Source organism: Heliangelus exortis, chromosome 1 (assembly GCF_036169615.1).
Source record: "Heliangelus exortis chromosome 1, bHelExo1.hap1, whole genome shotgun sequence".
NCBI lineage: Eukaryota > Metazoa > Chordata > Aves > Apodiformes > Trochilidae > Heliangelus > Heliangelus exortis.
This window is the reverse complement of record NC_092422.1, coordinates 83,588,324-83,614,122: the sequence shown is the minus strand read 5'-3', so window position 1 is coordinate 83,614,122 and position 25,799 is coordinate 83,588,324. Positions and strand designations below refer to the sequence as shown.

At 40.3% G+C, this 25,799-nt stretch overlaps 1 protein-coding gene across 1 annotated transcript in view; it reads right to left on the bottom strand.

Moving 5' to 3' along the window:
• OTC (ornithine transcarbamylase) overlaps window positions 1-25,590 on the bottom strand; it is a 29,292-nt gene extending 3,702 nt beyond the window's left edge. Inside the window, exons 1-7 of the mRNA XM_071748695.1 lie at window positions 25,093-25,590; window positions 21,667-21,805; window positions 21,040-21,121; window positions 13,275-13,362; window positions 6,972-7,125; window positions 816-938; window positions 71-124 (exon numbers count right to left, since the gene is read on the bottom strand). Of these exons, the coding sequence (XP_071604796.1) occupies window positions 71-124; window positions 816-938; window positions 6,972-7,125; window positions 13,275-13,362; window positions 21,040-21,121; window positions 21,667-21,805; window positions 25,093-25,163 (711 nt within the window). The 5' untranslated portion in view covers window positions 25,164-25,590. The remainder of the gene's footprint in view (window positions 1-70; window positions 125-815; window positions 939-6,971; window positions 7,126-13,274; window positions 13,363-21,039; window positions 21,122-21,666; window positions 21,806-25,092) is intronic.
• Between the last annotated feature and the right edge of the window lie 209 nt (window positions 25,591-25,799).

The window sequence follows — 25,799 nt, the reverse complement described above, 5'->3', positions numbered from 1 at the left end:
TTCAGCTGTGTTTATAATGAAAATAAACTCTATTACAACTACTTTACTAGACTATTTCTTAGGCTCCTACCTCTCTGGAGTACTGTTCAGTTATTTTAGTTATTCTGAGGTCTGGTTCAAAGCCCTGCCAAAAGAGATGATAGGTAACATATCATGAAACGTATATAAGATCTTTACTTATTATTAACACTAGTTAGAGAAATACTTAATAAACCATTTGGCATAGGAAGAGTGTCTTTCAGAACTGTAAAACTTGAGGAAATTATGTTGACTTTGTTGAAAGTTTATTTTGGAGATAAATTGGTGGAAAGTGTTCTGATAATGTTAAAAATATTTTTCAGCATTTACATAATGAAATACCTATGCATCATTTAATATTTTTTCTCTAAACAGATTTTTTGGTTTTATATTTTATACTGCATTACAATGCAGCATTCTAAAAAGATACATCACCAATCTGATCCAACCAAGATGCAACACTTCCACCAACTTGAAAAAACATTCAAATTTTTTTTTGAGGGAAGAGGGCATTGAATGACTTTGTAACACCTTCTCAAATGGAATGATCATCTTCTGTGGTTTATACTGCAGTCATTAATTCCCCTCAGCCCTTCTGAAGTTGGAGTTGGACTCAGTAGAATTACTCCTGCTTTGCATCAAAATAATCGACACAGGATTCTGAACCTTGATTCAGAAAGTTGGCACTTGAGATACATGCAAGCACCACCAGCTGAGGCTCTTGGGAATTATCCAAGCAGCTGAGACAAGAATGGGCAAAGCTTTCCTTCCTTACTCCATACACATGGCTTGCTCACCTTGGGAGTTGCAATACGCAGGTGCATTCCCAGCTTTGCAGCACTCATCATGATGGAGTGGAGGACATTGTTTCCATCCCCAATCCAGGTGATAGTTAGCCCCTTCAGCCCACCGTAGTGCTCCTGCCAAAGGAACCAGACAGTTCCAGGAGAGCTGGGCAAGCTGATGCCCTAGGTAGGAGGTTCAGGTGAGTCTGATGCAAGGAAGGGTGAGTAGCTACCTTCAAATGCTAGTAGAAGTGTGAAACAACACCTTCAATTGAACTTACTGCAGCTACAAGACAGTCAGGGAGGGAAAGTTCCCCTGTGTTCTTACTGGAAGATCCAAGAGCTGCAGCTTTTATTCTTAGTTCAAAACTGGGCCATGCTACAGTTGCATTGTAGTAGCTGGAAGCCAGACAATTCCAACTATTTGTGTGACGTGATTCAATGCTTGTCAGAGAGGATAAGCATCCACATTGTAGAGCTCTACTAACTGGCAACCTTGTAGGCAGTCACAGCAAAAATGCCAAAAGACCAAACAGGAAAAGGGCTGGGCCTTCCCTCTCCTCTCCTGGCAGCAGCTTCTTCTAAACAAATAGTTGTGAAGTTGTTCCAGAACTAAGTTATTAGCTTCTTCTAAGTTATTAGCAACTTCTGCCAGTGACCACAATTTTTAGTCAAAAATAGTAGCACTTGAAATGCTGAATGACATTAAACCTAAGGATTGGTATAAGGAGAGGTATGGTGAAAGGGCATTTGCAGGAAAGCAAACCAGGACGCTGTTGACTTGGAAGTTACTTCACGTTCTGCAGGTCTCTAAGGATCTTTCACAGTCCTCCCACATCTCCTAGCAATGGTGCTCCCAGGAGAAGGACAAACTAAAGCAATTATTTAAAGGGTTGTTTCCTGCTAAGGCTTAGTGATAGCTGAGACATGAACACACAGCCAGAAGCAAATGAGACAGTCCTGAGTTCTTTTGATCTTACTGTTTAAAAATAGAGAATGCAGCCTATGATGGTGAAAGCAAATATACTGCTATGTTAAATAACTCCCACCTTATTAGCAGCTGCTTCTCTGCATTAAAAGAAGCACATTGCATACTAAGTACTTTTCTGTTTTTCCAATCTACTAGCTGTTATAGACAAAATATGAAGTACTGGAGGTGTCTGTATAATGACCCTCAATATGCACTGCAAATTGCCAAGCCACATCAGCAGCGACTACTGCAGAGTGGACATGAGCTGAAGTCACAATGAAGATGTTTAGCTAGCAGAAAAAGTTGTAGACAAGGGAGAAACAAGCTGTGTGTGTGATAGTGGAGCCTACTTTATATCCTGTGCTGAAATTTATGCTGCTACTGGTACACTGCTACTGTAACTCAAATCTCTTTCATCATGAGATGATTGTCTTGGTCAGAACAAGAAAGCTTTGAGGCAATGCAAAAGCTGTCATATTATAAGCTACGTAGATATACATTTTTTCCTCCATTTTATAGTATATGCTTATACAACTGCACAGAGGAAACCCCACTAAGGGTGTTCTGCCACAAGAGTAGCACTGTACATTAAACCAGAACTTTTACAATAGATGCTGATCAGCTGTGCCTCTGAAGGTATTTTCCTGCTTACATTTCTCCCCAATTTTTCCCTACTCCATTATATTGATGCAGGCTTTTTACATGCTTGGGTGTTCTGTAGTTTCTCTTTACATTTGGAACACGACTTCAAAATATTTACACTCTTAGTAAAGCCACACAGAAAATAACACATTTAGAAAGACTAGAGCCCTTGTCCCTTATGAATGCCTCTTTGGCAAACTAGTGATAGCTGCTGCAAAACTTGGCTTTGCTATTCTCATGAAAAATTCCTGCTAAATAATTAATGTCAATTTTACAGTCAACTTTCTCATCCTCATGCTGTTTTTACAATGTTTCATTCTGTTCTTAGCCATGGTTTCAGTCAATCAGCATATCAAACCCTGGGAAAAAATAACCATGCTCAGTGAATTAACACTGTTGTATGTTTAGAGAAGTCTGGTTTAACTAAAAGGGACATCTACATCTGCCTCTGCATGGAGATGCTTGCAGCTAGGCTGAAACTCTGACACCATTATAGATTACTTTTGAAATGTTTGACCCCAAGCCATAGCAGCCCTCAATTAAAACAAGCTTTTGAATAATGAATCAATAATCTGTCAAAATTTAAAATGGAAAACAGGGGACTAGTTAAAGCTTTAGCCCTTTGGGAGACAGTGCAATCCAGTTAATGAGAAACTGGGCAAACTTGGATCTACCGGCTCTGAAACCAAGACAAATGCTGATGTTATCAGTTATCTTTCCTACTCCCACATTATTTTTTCATGGTTACTGAAATAGTGTCTTCCAGCAGATCACTCCAGATCTTTTTAATCTTAGAACGATGATGATTGTGGCGATGAGTTTGAAGACTACCGTAATTTGAGCTGTTTGGGTCACAAATCCAGGAGAAGTTGAAGACATATGGCAAACCTCTTCCAAGTATGCAACGCTGTAATTTGTCGTGTTATTTAAAAAGGAAGTGCTGCTGTATTTCTTATGCCAACCATTTCTTTCTGAAAGAGAAATTTCCCTTCAGACCAGTGACAGAAAAAGCTAGTGGCATACAGATCCATTCTAATTACCAGTCTGGCCATCCTGCAGTCAGCTACGAGTTAGCTGATTTGGCCAGTGACATTAACATCAATTGAATCAATGTCAATAGCTGGTTCGCCCCCAGAACACAAATCTCATGGTGCTGCCCTGCAGCTGAGCTTCACAGAGCAGAAGTTGTGAACCACAGATTCTGCCCAGGAGACTGAGAGGCACCGGGTGGCCTCAGCACAGATCTGTTGTGTGGCTTCAGCAATGAGGGAGAAGTAGAGTTGCTCTGTGTGTGCACAGTACCAGCATAGAAACTCAGCCTTTAAAGGCCAAATCCCCAAAGCCTCAAAAACAGGTTGCATAATGTTTACAACCATTTCTAGTGGGTCATGACTCAGGAGCAAACTCAGCTCAACCAAACTTTTAAGAAAGAGGGTAGCATGTGTGCTAAGAAAAACATCCCCCTTGGCATATCAGAGGGTGTTAATCCTGACCACAGTATGAAAGGGCTGAGCCAGCTTCGATGTCAAATGTGAGGGGTTCCAGGATGCTCAGGAAGAAGGCACTGGCCAAGAGGATGTTATATCTGAAGAACTTCACCCCAGAATTCAAGATAAGGTCACACTTTGTGATCTGACAAGAACACTGAATACAGAACGAGAACTGACAGTCCTGAAAATAAACCATCCACACTGAGGAATGTAACAGACAATACTAAAATAATCACACAGAAATGCACTTGTGAAAAGAGAATCAGAAGCTGTAAGCAAGAAGACATTCTGACAAAATAAACCAGAATATTTGGCAGTTTCAGGCTGAAGAGAAAGTTCTCAACGAGGATTCAAGAAGGTACATGACAAAATTAATGTGGTTTAGGAAATGGAAAATAAAAATGTGCTAAGCATGAAGAGAGGCAGACAGCATGCAGGGTTCCACTGGTAAATGCAGAGAAGAAGAGAAAAAAACATGGTATATTTTGGCTATGTACTGACAGCAAGGAGGAGCAGAACCAGGCAGGAAAACATCTACGTCATTTCAAAGAGAAATAAGTGGCAAAAAATCTGTAGTTACATTTAAATATAAGGTTAGCAGTCTGTGCTTCTGTTGTAGCTTGCATCCATCCATCCAAAATTAAGAAATTGCATTTGCATTGCAGGGAGGCAGTCCAGATGTTATGTATGAACTTTCAACCCATGTAAAGAATCAGTGGTACTATTCAGGATCCCTATATTAATCTTCTTGCAGGCAGTACTCAGATAACATCTTTTTATCCTGCAAAAAATCCCACAAGAAGTTTGATGGCAGTAACAACCAGATCCTGTGGCTCACGCTTCTTCAAGTGTTAATCCTCCTTCTGTGACCTGGTGAAGTTCATTATAAGATTAAAATGCCATTTTATTACATGATACTGACAGTGAGACCAGTCTTGTCCACCTCAGTGTAGAGTGCAAAGAGGAAGAATGGCAGCAGACAGGCAGGTCAGAAAGGGAAAGCGCAGGCAGTCACCACGCTGCTGAGAGATCTCTCCCTCCTGGGTAAGAAAGCAGGAATGAAAAGTGGGTCAGAAAGCAGTGGGGCAGCATGCCCTTGGCAAAGTGGGGCAGCCATCCAGCTGCCCTCTAACAAACCTCCTGACAAGCTCCAGGCTAAGGAACATGCTGGAAAGATTGGGGGAGAGATGGGCACAGTGGAGGAAACATTTCTCTGCTTATAAGCCAGACTGGAAAAGTGATGCAAATTTTAAAAAGCTTCCACGGCTGTCCAGAAGCTGAGCCATTCCTTGAGACCTCTCTAAGTGCTCACTTTGTTGTGATACCTTTCCCCATCAAATGTTTCTTCTGTTTGAGCATCATTAAGGTCCTGTTTCCTCGCCATGAAAAATGGGCAGGGATGCTCTTTCCAAAGACATCCTCCCTCCTGCTTGACGCAACAAAGGCACACACCAGTTGTTGCTGCTTCCCTAGGTATTCAAAACAAGGAAAAGTCCAGCCTGTGGGCTCACATTCACCAGGATCTTCTACTATGGCTGCCCCATATTGGGACACAAAATGGAGGAGGAGGAGAGGATGATCAACAGGGCATGTACTCGTTCTGCTGATCTCCATAGCTTCCCCTCTAAGAGAGACAGATGCAGCTCTAGAGGATGAGTGTGATGCTCTGCAGTGTTTCTTCATTGACTGGAGGAGGAGTAGAGGACAACAATTCTAGTTCAGAGTGCTGCAGTCAGTGACCTGGATAAAACCAAGCTTAGGGGGCAGAAATATCAGTAGTTGGGTAGACTATGAGTCACAGATTATTCCTGAAGCCTGTTATTCACAAGTGATAAAATGCTGGTAACTGAGGTGTTTGCAAGACAGTTCCCAGCAAAACACAACTGTAAGATTCACCTGCTGTACAGTTGCACACAGTGTTTAAATGAAATTATGTATTTAATGACTGATGACATTCTCATTACAGCTTACCCTCCTATGTAATTTAAACAGCTCATCATCATCGTGGCTTAATGTGATCTCACAAATGTACCTTATCCTCAGGTGTTTCAATTATTTTCATCTCAAGTTCATCAATTTTAACTGGTCTCTTCACTTTAAGTATTGAAAATTTAATGAAAAATACTAATCAAAGTAATTTTACTAAACACAGAAGTCTTCCAGTATTTAAAGTTTATGGCATGAATAATTCAATATTATTGTCACTAGATCTTTTCTGCATACTGAGTGTTCTATAGCAAAGTCTTTAGCAGCCAAGAAACACAGCTGAATGAATCACAAAATTACTCTGTCCTCCCTTTTTCAAGCAGTGTGTTTTTTATTCATTCAGAAAGCAAACAAGGCCAGAGAAGTTCATCATAGTTGTCAACCAGCACTGCAGTATAATAATCTATTTTATAAGCCTATTCCTCAACTGATTGTAATACAGTGTAGTCCTTCTGTTCACAGCTAAACATCTGGTAATTTATGTGTAAAACGTTATCACGCTGTCAAATCAACTATTTCATTAGACTGAATTACAAAATATGATCATTTAAAACTGTGATTCATTCATGTGAGCAAAGTTTAAATAGATTTAAGTGCCTGAATACTGAGCATTGGCACCAGTGGCATTAACTGGCTTTTCAAAATGAATATATTCAACCAATTTCCTTATACATGGATACCAATTCATTTTAAGCTGTTAGGGAGGTTAGGGAGGAGTCAGGAGTGAACTACTGAGTTTTTTTAAGTCCATGGTAAAACTACTGAGCCAACATCTCACCTTTATCTTAGTATGTAAAGCTTCTTGCACACTTTTTAAAATTGCAGCCTAATTCCAATGTAGTACTTAATTTTATGCTTAATTTCAGTCCTGCTACAGACGATAGGACTAGGTAATTGTTTTAAATTAAACAGATCCTTAATTATACTACTGGATGAAGATTTCTTTGAATAACAAGTTCCATGTAATTACCACTTAGAAAAACCTAGGAATAAATTGTTTTGAACCTGACTTCCCCAAATATTTATGAAGACCAAGATTTAGAAAAAACAAATGTTATTAAACAGGAATTATACTGTTACCTGAAGAGTTAAGTAATCAGCCAAAATCTGGAGAGGATGGTATAAATCGGACAATCCATTGATTACTGGGATTGTGGCTTCTTTTGCCATTAGGTCCAGATCATTATGCTTATAAACTCGAGCCAAGATTGCATTTGTCATACTGGACAGCACCCTAGAGGATAGCAGAAAATACCCACGTCAAACAGAATAAATATACCCCATTTACATGCTTCAGCGTGCAAGATGTAAATGTTAATGAGAAGTGGTAATGAATCAATTTTTTTTCAGCTGAGTAATCTATCATGCCTGCATAACAGACTTAAATGCAGACATTTAACAAGCTGCTAATAAGCAAGAAGTTTTACTTATTCACAAACTACAGTAAGTAAATTAAAGCTGCTGTTGTATTTTGGGTTTTTTTTCTTTACTGTTTGATTGCAGCTAAGATGTAACATCAATAAACTTTAAAGTATGTGACCTAAGATAAGAAATTTCATGACACTGTAACATTTGATAACTTCGGAAGAGATAAGGAATAAGATTTCTTGAGTCTTTTAGCAAAGAACAAAGGTAGCATTGACTGAACATTACAGCATCTCTGTATCGTAGCCTGACCTTTGAGAGAACTGAGAATACAGATCTGTCTTAGATTACAATTATTTACTCATCTTGATGAACACAGAAATGGGAGCCAACAACACCAGTCTGTTCTTTCTCCTAGCTACACACCTGCATATTGACACACATGGTATCAACATTAAAGTAATAACCAAACCTACAGACAGGGGCATGCAGGAGTCACTTCACCACTCTGGCCTTAACCTCATTTGCCAAAGTGTGAAAGATTTAGAGGTTAGCATAGTGGATTAGCATAGTGTACTAGGTATGCTCTGAATGCTTTAGACAAATTAAATACAGATTGGAGTTCTGCATTTCTGTGTTTTAATCAGGCCCTGAAGCCTTACTTTGAAGTAGCATTTTTTTGTATTTTTGTGTTATTTATAATAGGACCATAAAACAAAACAAGGAGATATTGAATAGAAGAGTGTAAAAAGTCCTTGCAGTATTCATCTATCTTCCTGATAAGCCATAGAGAATTCTGGTATCTCTTCTTGTGGAAATATGTCTGTTAATGCCTTGGCCTTTACACAGATAAATCTCCTGATGAAGTCAGTAACAAATATTTTCTACCCACTCGAGAAATTCCTCACACAAGTAAAACCCTTATAAAATGTTACAAGATTCCCTGCAGAGCTCTCTCTGAAGAAAAGACTGCTGATGGCAGCTACAAGTGAAAAGGAGGAGCTGAACAAGGTATTCACTGACTGCAAGGCACTAGAACAGTTGCTGTTTGCCTCATTATCTCTTCTTATCTCAAGAGTTTCTTTTTCTCTGTGTGTGTGTTTAATCTAGCTTGAAGCATGAGACTGTGAAAAACCTGTTTTGTTCCTAAGTAGTCCCCAGGGATGGGATGCATGGCCCCTTTTGTTAACCATCTAACAGGTGTCCAATCTAAACCAGACATAACCACTCCTACCAGTCAAGGAAAAGAGGCAATAAGACTGGGAAACAGCCCATTTTTCTTAGACATTTTTAAGAATGTCAGGACAGTTGATTCCTACCCTACACAACATCTGAAGGACTTAAAGAAGATGGTTCCTTTACAGGGTATGCTATTAGAGGAAATTCAGTGATAATCAATCAACAGTTAATAAAAAGTGCTGGACTTTCTTCCTTAATCTGCTAGACTTACTAAACACTTACCAACAAGACATTGGAGAATTTTCCTGCCAGCAGTTCCGGAGCTTATAGTAGGAAATCAAGGAGGAAATTTGGTTTATTCTTTGTAAAAGCAAAACCAAATTGAACTCAGAAATATTTTTTAAAATAATATAATTAAATGAATTAATCTCCTGTAATTAAATGAATTTAAAGGAAAACATGTAAGTCTGGGATTGCATAGGAAAACAGGCCTGGCTAGGTAAGAGCCTCTAGTAAAGGTGAAGTTTTGGAAGATGAGGGGGAGCAAGCTCATCAGGTGACTTCTCTTTTAAGGCTCCTATGTTATCCCTAGCTACAAGATCTTTTTACTCATTTCATTCTTTTTGCAAGACTGTAAGCCTATAGACTTAAAAATTCCAGAATTCTGGAAATATATGAGTGCATTGGAATGTTGGGTATCTCTCTTTAAAAAAACCAAAACAAACAAACCCCAAACTTTTATTTCTACAAAGAAAAGCTGGAAAAGTTTTGCTCAAGTGTATCCTCTGAGGAATCCAAAATTGAATACAAATAAAAGTATGTCTTTTTGGTGTGGCTGATCTCTGAATCTGAACATAGGGCATCTGCATATAATTTGGGCAGATTCGTGCTGAGGTAGTTTTGGTTTGTTTTGAAAGTATGTACCCATTTGAAAGGTTTAAATTTCTGACAGGATTACTTCCTTGTTATCCATAGTCTTACAAGGACTTCTGGTGTCTGTGTACTCACCAGGCAGGGGGAAATAAACCTGTTCCCCATAGATGGAGAGATTCACCCCTTAATAATGCCAGTGGACAGGTAAAAACATCCTATAAGTTCTTCAGTGCTGTTACTGAACCTGTGGCCGCAGAGCTATAGCGGTGCATAATGGAACTGCTCTCCAGTGGAAAATACAGATGGGGTACTTAGATTTCATTTCATGTAAGATATCAACCATGCTAAACAGCACTGAAAAGCTTAGAGTTCCTTAATGGATGGTAACTATTTGCTACTATGTCAGTGTAAATGTAAACATCTTGTGAAGCGTGGAAGAATGGTAATATGCACAGCTAGTAAGTCACTAAAAAGAAAGATGATCACAGCAGTAATGCTGTCAGTCCTTACCTGCAGCAATTCAGATCTGGTACTTTTATAGATCTGTGTCCATTTTGTATTGTCTCAACCTCAAGTAATTCTAAGGCTTTCAGAATCCTAGACACATGACTGTATATATTTGAAATACCCTCTGAGTCCATTAAAGGCATTCTTCTTTCATTTTTACATTAACAGAATGAGGTTGGCTTTTATCCCTCATACACAAGAAATGCTGAGGAAGTAAAACTCAGGTTGTTCTTTTGGGTAAACTGCTCAGCCTTGATTATGGCGAAGTCAGTACTAATTCTGCTAATGAGAGCAAGAATGAAACCGGGCACATGGGCCTCTGTAAGGACTTGGGAAAGCCCTCATTCCACTCTTGCAGGCAAGTGCTCTGAGGCAGCAGAGGAGAAAAATCCCTGGTTCGGGGGCATTAGTAGGGACTGTACCATGAAAAGGAAGCAGTGACAGAAAAAAGGGTGACTGAAGGCTTGCGTGGCAAGGGGGTATTGTGGGAGCTTTGTCCACAGAATGAGGGCTCCTCCAGAATGGCTGGAAGATTTGCTTGCTTCTACTTTTTTGCATCATATCATATAGCTTACAGTCTTTCTTTATCCCCTTTGCTTATCCAAACAAAAGTAACTCAAGGGACTATGGAACCAAAGATTTAATGTCCCTTTATTATTATTCCATTTCAACAGAAGTAGAGATGAACACAGGCCTATGCAAAGCATGTTTGATTGTGTATCAGAACACACCTGGATTTGCTGCAGGGTTGGCATCCAAAAGGCAGAGAGCCTCTGGATGATGGTCCTGCACATCCGGTGGGATAGTGCTTGGAAAGGTTTCTGCAGGGGAGCACTGTGGAAGGGCCCTGATAACATCCTTCCCCAGCCTGGAGGTTTGTTGCTGGGGCTCAGAGTCAGTTTTGCAAAAGTGCATCTGAGGGTTCCTCCTTGTCACTCTAAGGTCAGGGGGAAGAGGAGGCTCCCAGATAGCACTGCAAGGAGTCTCCATCAGGGCCATCACCCTTTTCAGGGGAGTCACATCTCTTCCTGCTTTGTAACCATGCCCATGTAACCTGACCTGGACCCTCACCTGTGGGCTAATGTCCCAGCCTGGCCTTGGCCCAACTGCACAGATATGCCCAATGCCCTGGGCTGTGGCCACTCCAGCTGCCTCTCAGCAACCCTGACCCCTGGCTGAAGAAGCTCTGCCTGACTTGAGGGGAAATCCTGGCATCTAACCCTCCTTACTCCCTGGGGAGCCTCCAGCCTACATGGCACCCTGAAATACTGCTCTGAAGCCTTCTACCATTTGTCCTTCTCTTCCCATTCACGAGTGCCATGGTGCAATTTCATAATGGCTGTTGTAAATCAACCTTTCTTTTGGCTTCCCCTGCCACCTTTCTTGGCAGTGCAGTCCTTCCACATCATTTTCTCTTGTAGCCTGATGTCACTCTTTCTCAAACGTGACACCTCTGCACTTCTTAATTCATTCCTCACTGCTCTGGTGTGTCCTATTCCTTCTCAATTTTAGTTCCTCTAAGATGATGTAAATAGCTGATCTTCAGCATTTTATTCAGCCTGGCATAGTTCATATCAGGTTCTGTCTCTTCAGCCCCTGTCTCTTGGCACCAATCTCCCTTTTACTGTGCCCTTTGCCCACATCCTCTCCTCTTCCCCCTTCTCAGCCAAGAGGGTCCAGTGAGGATGGAGGAATATGCAAGACACTTGGAGAATTACAATTATTTACATCACGGTAGGGGATTTGCCTTTGATATGTTTCCCATTCACCTTTAACATGACATAGTCAACTATGCATGTTTGACTTGAAAACCTCTCCATCTCTCATGACACTACAGTTGTAGCAGAGATGTCTGTGGTCTGAAACATTTAAATGGCACACTCTGATGAAGCTATAACTGTCCTACTTAAACTGAGGCTATGTTCCAAGTTGTATAAAGAATTTCTTTTGAGAAGTATATTTAAATCCAATGGCAGTGCATGGGCTCTGCTGAACTGGACACTGGGGCCTAATGTACCTCAGACTTGACTGTTAATTCTCAGATAAATGTGTTCCCTCTGTAAGCCCACAAGTTTACACAGTTTTTGAAGCTTTTAAACCTGTAGATGCTAAAGCAACCCAGTGGGACACAATTGTCTTGGATCATCTGAACACTATGGTTGCAGCTTACTTTGATACTGAAAGTTATGTAACTAGCAGGGAGTGAGAGCTAAGTACCAAGAGACCGAAGCTTCAAGAGACTGAAATTTTTACTTTCTCCTACCAACAATCCAAGTATTCCACTTCAATAGTAAGGCAAGAAAGGAAAATTTAAAGTGCTCACATATTTGGTCTCTAAATTTTCTTTGGGTTTCATCACAAAGAGAACAGTAACACAGTTCTTAAATAAACTCTCCTACTCACTGTGAAAACTAGTACACAGCAGAGGCAATGAAATCTCAGCTGGCTGACTGCATATTTTTAACTGAGCCTGATGAGCTTGATACTGCTTCCCTTTCACCAGAACAAAAAGGACCTTTCAGACACTACTAACCTTCTAACAGCTGCTTCTGACTGAATCAACCTAAGGCTGCAAAAGGGCTGACTAGAAAGCAGCACAATACTGAAGCTGGATGAGTTTTTAATACATGGAATGCTATGAAAAACAGGAAAAGCACCTGCAAACAATAACATCATGTACTGCCTGCTTTCTGCAGCATCAGAGGGAATCCACTGGAGAAAAACCTTGAGCTCATTTCTTCCCTGCTATGGCAACCAGGGTAGGCTGCTAGCTACTCATGCCTGCATGCATGTGGGACTGGGGATGATTAAGATGTTCCAAGGGTTCTAACAAGAGACCAGTGCCATATCCCAGCCTCCACAGCAGTCCTGACAGTGAGTGAAGCTGTGGAGGAGGCAACATGAAATCAGAAACTGGATGCAAAATGTTCATCACATTTGTTGCTGCTGGAAAAGAGGAATCAGAACCTCTGGTGCTACCCTGTCTCTGCAGGCAGATTAAGGCCCAGAAGCAGCTGCTCTAACCAGGATAAATAAAGTCTTCACTTTTTGCTTTTGCTTTTTGATTTGCCAGTCAGCTGTAGCTCTGGCTCAATGAGGAGCGACAGAACCGGAAGGTTTTAGTCTTGTTTGAATGTATGTGCTGTCATCAGTGGGGGTATTATACTGAGGTTCATAAAATACTTCCATTTGTGTGACTGTCACTCTCATTAACACTCTACATGCCAAATTTGTTAAAAATATTTCTCATTTTTAAAAGTTTGGGAGAGCTAGAATTGATAATGATCTACTAAACTACAGCTTTTGTGAGCTGATCGATCTGTAAATATTTAAGAAATCTGGAGTGCCTTCTGACATTTTCCAGAAAGAAAACATTAGCTTCCAAAGTTCTATAAGACAGGTTTCAGCCAGATGAATTAACAAAAACATATTGATCAATCAAGTGACAATTTTGCTAACCTTGCTGTATCTGTGAGACTCTCATTAGTGCCTAGATGAATGTCTTGTGTTGTAAGGAATGAAGGATGTCCTCCAAGAAGAGAAAATCCTACGGTTAGGACAAACAAAACAAAAAATAAACACAAGCACCTCATATTAACAGCCAAGATTCTAAATCTTCTTCATGTAAAAGATATTTACAGCAATAACAGTAAAACTCAGCAGGGCATCCAAATGTTTCAGACCAGAAGTCTGACATGTAAGACACAAATAAATGTATTTTGGAATAAAACCCCTCAAGTGTGATGCTTTGCTGAAATCCTTAGGCATGAGTCCTGACCTGTGTTCATAGGAACAGTCATTCAAGCTGCAAGACTACATATTGCCAGAAGCATCATCGTGGCTCCCTGTTAAGAGCTAGGTAATCCATTCATCACGCTGAATTTCTACTTCAAGGGATTTAGCACCCTAGAAGGGCCATCTGAGTCACTAGGTGTAATCCCACATCCTTGCAAGAAGCTTCAAGTGCAGTCACTCAGACAGAAAACCCTAAATCTCCCCATATAATGTAACAAACTTGAGCTTGATCACAAATGGTCAAGTGCCTGAAAAGTTATAATGTGACAGAGGAAAAAGGAAAGATCTCAGGCACTGTCAGTATCCCTCCACCCTGCAATAGTTATGAATTTACAAGGTGAACCAAGGAACTGGATGGATTAGGTCTGAAGAGTAAAATCTGTTCCTGAACAGTAAACCATGAGCATCACCTAAGAATATTAAAATACTCTGGGGAACTTAAAGGGATATTTTGGAGGCAGACAAATTACATGCTAAGGGCAACTCTGGTCCTGCCTTATTTCCATTGCATCACCACATAAGGAATGAGCTGACAGAGGCAGGGAGGACCAAAAGTTTTTTTCACCAACACTTGAGTCTCCTTGCCTTTGCCTGGTTTAAGCCTCAAGTCTCCCTTCCCTGACTCTCTGTGTGGCTCCATATTGGGAGGAGAAGGCCTGAGGGGTGCTGTTCTATGAACTCTCACAAATAGCTTAGCATAAGCCTAGCACAGGACACAGGGTCTTACAACTGGTGGCTTACAACGTATAGGAAATTAACTGGGCTGTAGGTAGCTCTGTAAAGCTTGGGGGAAAATTTCTGCTTAAGAACAATTCCCTTCTAGTGGATAAATTGTCAGGGATATCTTGCCCTGCCACTAATATCCATGATGGAGAAAATTTCCAGAGAATATCAGTGTGCACAAACCAATCTTGCCAAGACAACACTGGGAGAAGTGAGCCTTTCATTTGTGGGAAAAATCTAGAAGGAAGCACATTTTATTTTTATTGCCAGGCAGAGAAAGGCTGAATACAGCACAGAAGAGAAAGGGCAGAGACCCACCTTCTGTACTGAACTGTGATCCCTTGGAGGTGCTAAAAAATTTCATTCTGTCAAGGAAAAAAAAGAAAAAAACAAAGGGAAAAAAAAAGAAAAAAGAAAAGATAAAAAAAAGAAAAAAGAAAAAAATTAGAAAAGAAAAGGGAATAAATAGATTAATAAATTCATTAATTAAAAAAAAAAAAAAGTAAAAGCTGCTTGGACTGATTGCCACCGTTAGATGGCCCTGCAGACACCTCCAAGGATTGAAGGATTGCAGCTTAAACGCTTAAACAAGATGTTTGTACAGCTTAATCAAAATTAAAAAGTTGATCCCACAGTTACTCGTCTAAAAACGGGTTAATCCAGGAGTGAAAACTGAAACCTTTCACAGATAAAACCAAGCAACTAAGTTCAGTTGGCAGGACTGGGCCCCACAACTGCGTCTCTAACATAGAACAGCCCTTATTAACCTCCATCCCATGCAGGAAGAAACTTTGAGGTAAGGTCTTTCACCCTGCATTAGGTCAATCAGTCTCCAGAATTTAAAATGCAATGGGTAAAAATAACACTGGAAAATCATTGCCTATTGGTTGCTTCAATTTTCTTAAAAAGTTAGATTAAAAATAATGATCCTTCAGACTCCACCTGAAAGGCAAACTTCTGTGCAGCCAGCGTACACTCATTTTACTGATTATTCCTGATTTTACTTTCCCTTTGCCATCACTAAGGTTTGCTCCGAATCTCACTAAGATTAGAGTCAGACACAGCAAACTTGATTTACACTGTTAGAATACCACTATACATTTCGTGGTTGCTTTGTCCTCCTTTCTTGATTATTCAGAAGCATTTATTAGGCAAGAAAAATGCTTCTTTTTCCTCAAATACTTTCAGCTCCTCTGCAGCTCAGACACAAGCACTGTATTTATGAGAATATGTAGGCAAACTGTTGCTGAGATTTTACAGCCCATATATGCAATGCAAGATTTTAACTCAAGACCTCAGAGATGAAATGTCATTTGTGGTATCTTTTCCTTTCCTGCTGTTTGGTTTTTTTTTCCAAAATCATATAACATTATGTTTGTCATTTATCCCTGCAAGTTCCACACAATACAACAGCTCTGCATTTTAGGCTTCCATGTGCACACACTTTGGTAGATGGTTCGCATTCCAGGCAGGCTCCCATGGACAAGTTCTGTTTTCTATAAATGATACCCAGGTAGAAAAAGAGAAATCTGTCCATTTATTCAGAATTGCCAGATGTCAGGCAGCCCAGTCAGAGCTACAGCCTGGTGTCTGTGTACACAGCAGAGTCCTAATGTGTTGGGCTTTCTGCTCGTACACCGCCCATCTGTGAAGGTCCTGGGAGCATATTTCCATCCCTAACTTTCCATCTGGAAATGCAGAAACTCTGTACTCCAGCTTTGTATATAGTTGCAGAATCTTTGCTTCAGATTCTTTCATCCAGATTACTAGCAGAAAGAAAATAATGATGATTTTTGAAGATACGCAGGCACCACTTGAGCAAACAAGCACATGATAGAGTGCTGTGTTAAACTGGAAGATTTAATCCTCTTTGTTATCACAAACTGATAATATCCAAAGCCAGAATTTAAGTGTTTATATGAATGCTAGTATCTTCAACAAACTGTATTAAATGTCCCTACTGAAGAGCTAGAATAGATTATTATCTCATGTCTACACTTCTCACTACTGTTTGTTTTCAAAAATAGGAAGTTTTATGCCTCAGGCTGTGGCACTTTGCTGAGTCCACTTCATAAACCCATGTAGGACATGAGTGCTGGCGGTTGTACAGGCACAGGTTAAATCTCCATTCCAGCCTGTCCCTACTACATTGGACAAAGAACTGCACCAACCTGTCCTCTACTTCATGCATTGGATACACACTTGTGGGGCTGCCCACCATTTCCAGGAGACATACACAGTCATTTTCTGAAACTCATCCTTTTTTACATTTCAAGACATCTGGATTTGGATTTTTAAAGTTTCCTCTCTGCCAGGACCTACAATCTATAAAGTATTTTCTGGTTTAAACTGATAACAAAGAACTCTTCTAGGCAGCAATTACAGGAATATTCCTAAAGCAAAAGCCTAAAAACCGATAGGCAGTTCCTTAAAGCTATCCCTCTACATAGAGAGTAAGCTAAAGGAGTACTCTTGCCCCCTCTGTAGTGTGGCCAAGGTAAATAATACTAGCCATTCACTCAAAAAGCAAATCTTGTATTCCTGCCATGTAATGCCATTCCCACTACATTAGAGTACTCAAAGTCATGCAGTTATTTCTGTGACTGAAGTAGTCTTCAGACACAGGCACTGTGTTCCTCTCACCCCACTGTGTCAGAGGAGTGAGCTGGGAGTAATTCTACAAAAGCCATTGGCAGTGAACCCCTGTAAAGCTGTTAAGACCATGTATATTCTAGTGCATGACAGAAGTTACACAGAGCTGTTCTGCCTGTATTGCTCCCTCTCCATTTCTACTCTTTGACATACTGTCTGCATTCACTGAAATGGTTAGATTTATTTATGAATTTTTCACTGAAACATAACTGCAGCTGTATATTTTAAGAACAACAGTGGCAATCAGAATATTTTACAACAAAGCTGTATCAGAAACAGGGCATTGTCCCTTATGCCGTGCCTGAGTTTATTTTACAAGTAATATATGACCATGTGGAATACCCGAGTCTTCAAAAAGTATGCAAGATTTTATGCAGAATGGGTATGGGATTCTGACTGCAAACAGATGACATTTCCCAGTATAATAGCAGAGATGTCACATTTTCCAATACAATAACCTGTGATGGCAATAAATCTACTAGGCTCCACAAAACTGGATTTACTTTGCCAATACTCTATGGAAGTTATTTGTAGTTCTTCATCAAACTTAAAACACAACTAACACACTTAGACATGGTAAAATAATATGGGCTTCAGAAATATGCATTAGGACAATCTTATATTTGTTCAAGCGAGTAAAGGTGCAATAAATTATACTGCAAAGAGTTGCACATTACTCAGTACAGTTGCCATGTCATCAGAATAAAACAGTTTAGTGACACTCATAGGGGAACAGACAACTGTTCTCTTACAACACATTATAAATTATTATCTTTATAATCTGGTTGATCTCGATGACTGGGAGAAGTGCTTAAGGACTGAAGGAAAGCAAACGTCACCCCTATCATCAAGAACGGCAAAAAGGAGTACCCAGAGTACAAACCTTGACTGTCAGTCTCACCTTGATTCCTAGAAAAACTATGGAGCAGCTAATCCTGGACTGCATTTCCAGGTAGATATAAGAACTAGAAAATCACCAGGAGTAGTCATCATGGCTTCATCAAGTAGAAATCATGCTTGACCAACTTGATAATCTTCTATGATAGTATGAATGGCCTTGTAGATGAGGGAAGAGCAGTGAATACTGCCTACCTAGACTTCATTATGTCCCTGGCAACTGTATCCCCTAAGAACCTCATGGAGAAGTTGTTGACTCATGGGCTGGATGAGCAGGCAATGAAGTGGGTTGATAACAGGCAGAATGGCCAAGGCCAGAGAATGATGATCAGTGGCACAAAGTCTAGTTGGGGGGCCAGTGACTAGTGGTGTGGCCCAGGGGTCAGTACTGGGTCTGCTCCTGTTTAACATCTGCATTCATGATATGGATGATGGGGCAGAATGTGCTCTCAGCAGGTTTGCTGATGACACAAAACTGGGAGGAGTGGCTGATACAACAGAGGGCTTTGTTGCCATCCACAGGGACCTTGACAGGCTGGAGAAACAGGCTAAGAGGAACACCACGAAGTTTAGAAGGAAGAAGTGCAAAGTCCTGCACCTGAAGAAGAACAGCTCTATGTACCAGCACATGACAGGGGATATCCAGCTGGGAAGTAGATTGGCAGAAAAGGAACTGGCAGTCCTGGTGGACACCAAATTGAACATGAGCCAGCAATATACCTTTCTGGCCAAGGTGGCAAATGGTATCCTGGGCTGCAGTGGACAAAGTGTTGCCAGGAGGTGGAGGGAGGGGATCCTTCCCCTGCAGTCAGCAGTAGTAAGGCCACGCCTGGAGTGTTCAGTTCTGGGCAGCATAATATGAGAGAGTCATGGGCATATTGGAGATACTCAGTATGGTCATTTTAACAAAGAGCCACAAAGATGACTCAGGAGCAGGAGCATCTTTCATATAAGGAGATGCTGAGAGAATTGGGACTTTTTAGCCTAGGGAAGGCTCAGAGAGAATTTTACTAACGTATATAAATACCTGAAGGTAAGGTGCAAAGGGGATGGAGCCAGGTGCTTTTTCAGTGGTGCAGTGGGCACAAACTGAAACACGGGATGCTCCCTCTGAAGATCAATAAACACATTTTTACTGAAAGGGCAACCGAGCTCTGGCATAGGTTGCCCTGCAATGTTGCAGAGCCTCCTTCCTTGAAGCTATCAAAAGCCTTCTGGACATACTCTGGGGCTCTAGATGATCCTGCTAGAGCAGGAAGAGGTTGGGTCAGATGACCTCCAGAGCCCTCTTCCAACCTCAACCATTCCGTGTTACTCTTTATTTAGTTTTCAGTAATGGTATTCATTATAGGCATAGGGACAGAGGTCTTCTGAAAATACTTCTGAAAATGTGGTGCTACTAGCTGGCAGCAAACTCCTAGGAAGTGGCATAGGGCAGATTTTGTAATCAGTGCTTTTTATGTCTCTACCCCTTTATAATGGGACCCACTGATTTTCACCTAGTTGCTCCTGAGAGTTGTGAAGTTCGTTTAAATAAACCTCATCAGCAGAACCTTGTCCCACAAGTGACCTCTTTCAAGATACTGAAGGCTCAGCTCATGGTACATGCTATGTGAGATGGCTCAAGTATTTTATAAATAAACACTCCAATCCCCTTCAATGTCCACTTTCACAGACATTAGAAAATTGGTATCAAGTTAGCTTATTTAACTAAAAGGAACACATGTGACCCCACATTTGTTTTGAGTTAGAAATTCCAAGGGAGAAGTCATGTATGCTAAAAAGAAGATGAAATGCGTAGTTTCCATGGACAGAAAAAAAACCCTGAGCCTGCCTTTGAAACCAAGTCTTGGGTTTAGGGGACTAAGACCAATTAATTGAAGGTGTGAAGTTAATGCACGGAAGTTAAACTGCATTAACACTCTTGTGGCAGCTATCACTGAGAAATAAATTTGTTTTATTTCACAGAAGTGGATCAATTTATGTGCATCAAATCTCATCCTTAAGTTAATTCATTTGAACGTTCCTGAACTTCCTCCTTCCATAAGCCTTCAAAAGCCAAGGACTTAATAGTGCTTCCCTCTGAATACAGAAGCATGAGGGATGAACAGATTTTGAGAATTCATCATTACCTGCCCATGTACCAGTGTGATAGGCAACAAGAAACTGGAATAAAACCTCTGGATTCAAAAGGTGGGTGGTTTTCACAGAGAGGGAATGCACAAGAGAAATCCACTCATAAATCATCCTTGTCTGGAGAAAACAGCAACAAGTTTACAAAAAGAGCAGGATCAGCAGGTAAATGGCTGTGCTAGAGGATGCAATGGAAAATTTAGAAAATCTTGCAGTTAACATATCTGCTTCTTCCTTCCATTATTTTTACCTCCTCCCTCACACCTTGAAAAGAAATGTGAACACTGAACAAATTTCCTGTCCCTTCATTAAAAAAAGGTATGCTGGGTCAACTCAGATGTGAGAAGGGCAAAGTTCTCCTTTCTAGATGTGTCACCAATTCATAGTTATTTCTTGTTAACATGCAAGCACAATAGTGATTTATTTCAGTGGTCCATTGACTTCAGAACAACTAATGTAAATAAAGATATGTATTTCAGCGTTCAAAGGATTGTATCCCAGAAGAATGTTTCAGTGCCTGGTCTTATCAGGCTAATATTGTGGAGTTTCCATCAAGTTATCTTCTCCTGTAGGTAATTATGTTAATTTCTTCCCCCTTAATTTATATCAAAGCACTACTATGATTCTCAGCTTAAACACATACTCTGAAATGTGAGGATGGTAATGCATAATACATTAGAAAAATATTTACTAGGTCTTGCACAGATTTAAATTTGTGATGCTTACTAAAACAAATGTTTCTTGCTAATACAACTAGGAGCTTACACCAGAAATGCTTCTACCTATTACTTTATATCTGGTCTATCATGTTTTGGAATGACTGGGCAAAATTTCAATGACCATAGCAATGTGCTTGTGACATTAATATGCAAGATGAAACACAGCTACCATTCTTTTCCTATTTTTTATTTCAAACTTTAGGTTTCTCCTGACAGAAACTGCTAAATATAAAATTATGCAGTGCTTTCCAATCACACTCACAGTATACAATTTCATATCTGACTGTGCCAAAGCTCAGACCTACCTGTTTCTGCAGATAATCTTGTTCTTGTGCTTCTCTTCTCAAAAATCATGGCCAAAGACTTTCCTTGCATCAAAGGCAAATACTGGAACGTAAAGTTGAAGCCATTTCAATTCTATAGTCATTATACACTTTAGAGTTTGAAATACTTCTTTCACATTTTAATTCACCATTTTAAAAGTTATAGAGATGTATTTTTTACTGTAGTTTTGTTCTCTTGCCCTTCAAGGAATGCATTAGCTATGGAAAGGTTAAAGGGGAATATTCATTCACAAAGTAACTGCATTTTGGCACTCAGTTTGAGTTAGCATTAAGGAAAATACTGATACTAATTTAATTCCATGCATGGAAGTGTCTTCTATTTCCTACATTTAGTGCTGCATGTACACCATGTGTTGATGGATGCAATTAGCTGAAAACAGGGAGTTAGCTGTGCAAAGCTGTTTAAGCTTTTCACTTGTGAAGTCCTCTGAAGTATTTAAAGAATATCTCTGAACACTTTATAGGAAGGCTTTTTGTTTAGCAGTACATGATTTACAGTCTCTAAGAACTATGTCTCATTGCCAGTACTCTTCAGAACAATATGTATTTAACATCTGAGTGACATTAATGACAGTTAAAGCATTTTACCTCTCCTTTATGCTTTATCCTTTGTTTCAAATCTAAGGCCATCCACAACAAATACTTCAGCTCATCTGTTGTGTAGTTCTGTAGAGTAAGGAGGTCACGACCCCTCAGATGAACACTCCTTTGAGCTGGTGGTCCATACCTAAGCAAAAAGATAAAAAAATATATGGTTTTTGTCATCCAACACTAGATTGTACTCATGCTAAAGCAAGCAGATGGAATCCCTCTCACGTGACATAGCTGGATCAGCTTGATGGACTGTGACTATTATTTTAAGTAATTGTTACTGTCAGACAGACACAATATATTGCAATACCTGGCAGGGCAGTAACAGTGTCTAAAATTGTATGATCCACTATACATTAGGTGTGGTTTCTTTTGGCTTCTGATACACATAGGACTTGACTGCATGCTGCCTAACCAAATAAACCCAAACCCATAAAGCCATTCAAGGGCTTGTGACAGGGCTTACATATGGATTGTAAAGCTGCTCTTTAGGGGCACAGAATACCAGGAATGGATCTTAGTGCTCTTTCTTGTGGATGAGTAGACACTCATCATGTTCCACTCCCACCAATACAAATGGTGCCATTGCTGTACATGGGTACAAAACCCCCTGGTTACACTGGAGAGGAGGGTGAAAAAAATTCAACAAAATAGCTTTGTGCTCTGCTTCTCCCACCACACAGGGCACATTCTAGGCATGTGCAGTATATTTATCCAATGGATTTATTCCGTGTATTCTGGCTCCCAGCCAGAGGTACACCATCAGAATCAAATGAAATTGTTTATAATCATACACAGAAGTAACATGATCAAATTTTCTCTAGCTTATGAGAAGTTCTTAATGAAATTCACCTCCAAGCCTGTGTTTTCAGAGGCTTAAGATTAATCAGGGAGCGTGACAGTTTAGCCCCTTCCCTAGCACTGTATCTACCACGCTTCCTCACATAACGCAGCCTGCGCTTTATTCTTGCTAGAGTTTAGATGGGTTCAAGTTAAACAAGTCTTTTTAATCAAGTGGAACATTTTTAGACTGATCTGATGGAATATAGACCAGAGCAATGCAAACAAATGGACTGAGTGCACCAACTGATTTTGTATTTTCAAGTGGACTTTTGAGGCCAAGCTCAGTTACACCTGCCAGTTGCCAAGTCCGTGTAACAGCAGAAACAGAGACAATATATGAAGAAGTAGCCCATGCAGAGGCTGTGCAGATTCATATTGCTGAAACTCAGTATGTGCTGTCATTTATCAGGGCAACAAGCTCCAGAGATTCTGCAGACTGCCAGAGGGTTAGATAAACACAAAGCACCACAAAGATTAGCATCAGTGTGCACCATCAGATTCTGATCTCTGCACAGCCCCCTGAATGGAAGAATCAATACCTCCAGGAGTGGATTTATTCTTTTCTAAATTTTTAGTAATGTGGCCTACATATTTTGCTAAAAGTGTTATCCTTCTGTTTGTATGCTTGCCTCCAACCATGGTAGAAACTGCAAGGAACCATCCAAGTGCCCCATTTTTTAATTTGAAGTGGGTGTTACAGCAATATTAAAATTATTTCTTGTGCTTCTTTATTCAACAGCTGCAGAATAGAATATACCTGACATTATACAAAAAGCTGGGCATACAGGGGTCAGGTGCTTCCACCAAATAATGAAAAACAGCCAACCAAGGTAAGCTACTGAAATGCAGCCTTGAATACCAAGGCTCCTAGGTGACATTCAAGAGATTGGTTCTAAATCCAGTGTGTGTATTCTGAAGGAAATTAGTTTCATAACTGTGATTTTATTATTATTTGTTTTCAGAACAGGGATCCGCTACTCTATCCAGTTTGGGAGAACAAAAAAGTACTTGCCCTGTTCTAAAATCTATGCAATTGCTTGTTGCTTGGTCACTCTATCTTCTTTCACTGCATTGTTTCTAGAACAGCTTTAGTGCTGCTCCTCAAATTTCTGTTGCAGCCAAAAATTCCTTCCAGGGAGTCAGATTTTTTTTCTAATCCTAACCAGCCAAGTAGAGACCTCTGTTCATTGGTCTTGTTTTACCACTTGGCAAGATCAAGAAGTGGATCAAGAAATAGCCACCACTAATTTCTGCACTGATAGTGAATCAAGAAAATTGCTTGCTTAGAGAGAATCTGGAATTAACGATCCTTGGAGACTTCCAAGATGTGGCTAAACAAAGACATAGGTGACCTTGTATGCTGTTGTCAGCCTACAAGCAGAAAATTGGACCAGAGATCTGCTCCTGACCTCTGTGTTCCCATGATGGTTTTGTTTTATTGCCATGACCTTCCAGAAATGTTCCCTTCCCTGTTTTCCACATGTTCTAAAAGGGAGGCTGAAGTGGACAAATAAATCCCAGAGAAGGAGCATGAGGCAACATACCAAAGTTAAAATGTAATAAGCAGAATTGCAGAGTCAGGCACTCAAGTTATTCCTTTCTGAGCAGCAACAGCAATTACTTTAGAGTGTTAGCATAGGCTGATAGATATAGGTTACCCTGCAGTATCAACCATAGTGTGCTTAACTTGTATACTCATAGAACCCGGTGATCGCTTACATCATTATGATATGTTAAAAAAACCCTAAAAATAACAAAAAAAAACCCCTTAATTTGGGGAACTTATCATATTAAATTACATTATTGGAAAACTAGCTTTACTGCAGTTGTTTTCCAAGCTTGTCTTTCTGTTATCTCTGCTAACCAGAGAAAGTTCTCACTAGATGAAAAAACCCAAAATTCCTAAAATAATCATCACCCAGCCTTCAGAATAACTTTAAAATGTAGTAATTAAGTCACAGAACTTGGAAAACATTTGTTTTTCATCTAACGTAATGTAGAAATGATAAATAAAAATTACTTAACTGCATATTAGGTTTCCTGTGACTGTGAAATTCCCATACGTTCTTTTCTACAAGAACCCAAAGCCAGGTCACAAAGCCAGGTGTACCTGGTTAACATTGAATAGAATCACATTTTCCTTTTTCTGCATGCTTCTAGTGTATACAGAAGCAAAAAAGTGGAGATCCACCGTGAAACTTGATGGATAGAATTCCCCCCCCCAGTACTGGCCATGATAACTGTCTAAATGAATACGAATTTTCTGTATTCAGGTAGTTTTTTATTGATTCAGTAGCTGCAGCGAACACCAACCCCAAAAAGAAACATCCTTTCTTGACTTTGCTGACAAATCCCACAAAAGAACTAACAGCATTTCACAAAATTTAAAAGGTGAAATCCTCCAGTTTCCCAAAGATGTAGAGCTCGCCACCTTGGGAAGAAAAAGGACACTAAAAAACGCAGAAAACCCCGAGCCTTTCTCTGAAACCTTCATTGCTTCACAAGGGTTCAGCTGCTTCTGTCTCCAAGTTTCTGTCTAAATGTCACCTAACACCAGACAAAACTGAAGAATAAGCTTACCAAAACTGTCCCAGCAGCTTGCTGGTTGCTGTCAGTTTTGCAATACTGAAGTTTCTCATGTTAAACAGCATCTTCTCTCCTGGTGAAGGCTTCCCTCAGTCCCACAAGGGAGAGACACAGAGGCGTATGAAGCAGAGAGCGAGCTGTGCTGCTGTGCTAATGAGGGAAAAAGAAGAATCAAAGCCTTTGCTTCGGTTGTTCCAGCCAGGGCTGGTCCTGGCAGGAGCTGACACTGAAGATTTTCCTTGGTCAGACTCTGAAGAGGAATTTCTCACAGCACCCATTGCACCACTTGCAATTTGTCCTCTTTGTGGACTCATCATATCATACCTGTGTCAACACCATTTTGAAGCAATTTAATGCTTGTTAAATATTTGTGCAGGAGCATGTGGGAGTAGAAGAAGGCAAAAGATTTGTCAGGGTACAGGATGAGTGGGACTTCCCACCCCCGGCATGGCCTGGGCAGGGACTGGTGGCCCCAATATGAGGTTCTGGGCCCACGGGTGTGGGGTTGGGCAGGGCCATTAGAGCTTATTTGTGCCCTCAAGGCCCTGACAAGAATGGAGAAGAAGCACAATTAAAAATGTGTATTTTCCTGGTGGTTTTTTGGACCAAGTTTTCAATTGTGCTATGATAGCACTAAACAGCCCTCAGTGAGTGAGGCCCAGGAACTGAAATATTGCAGACTGCATATGTCCTTACGCTAG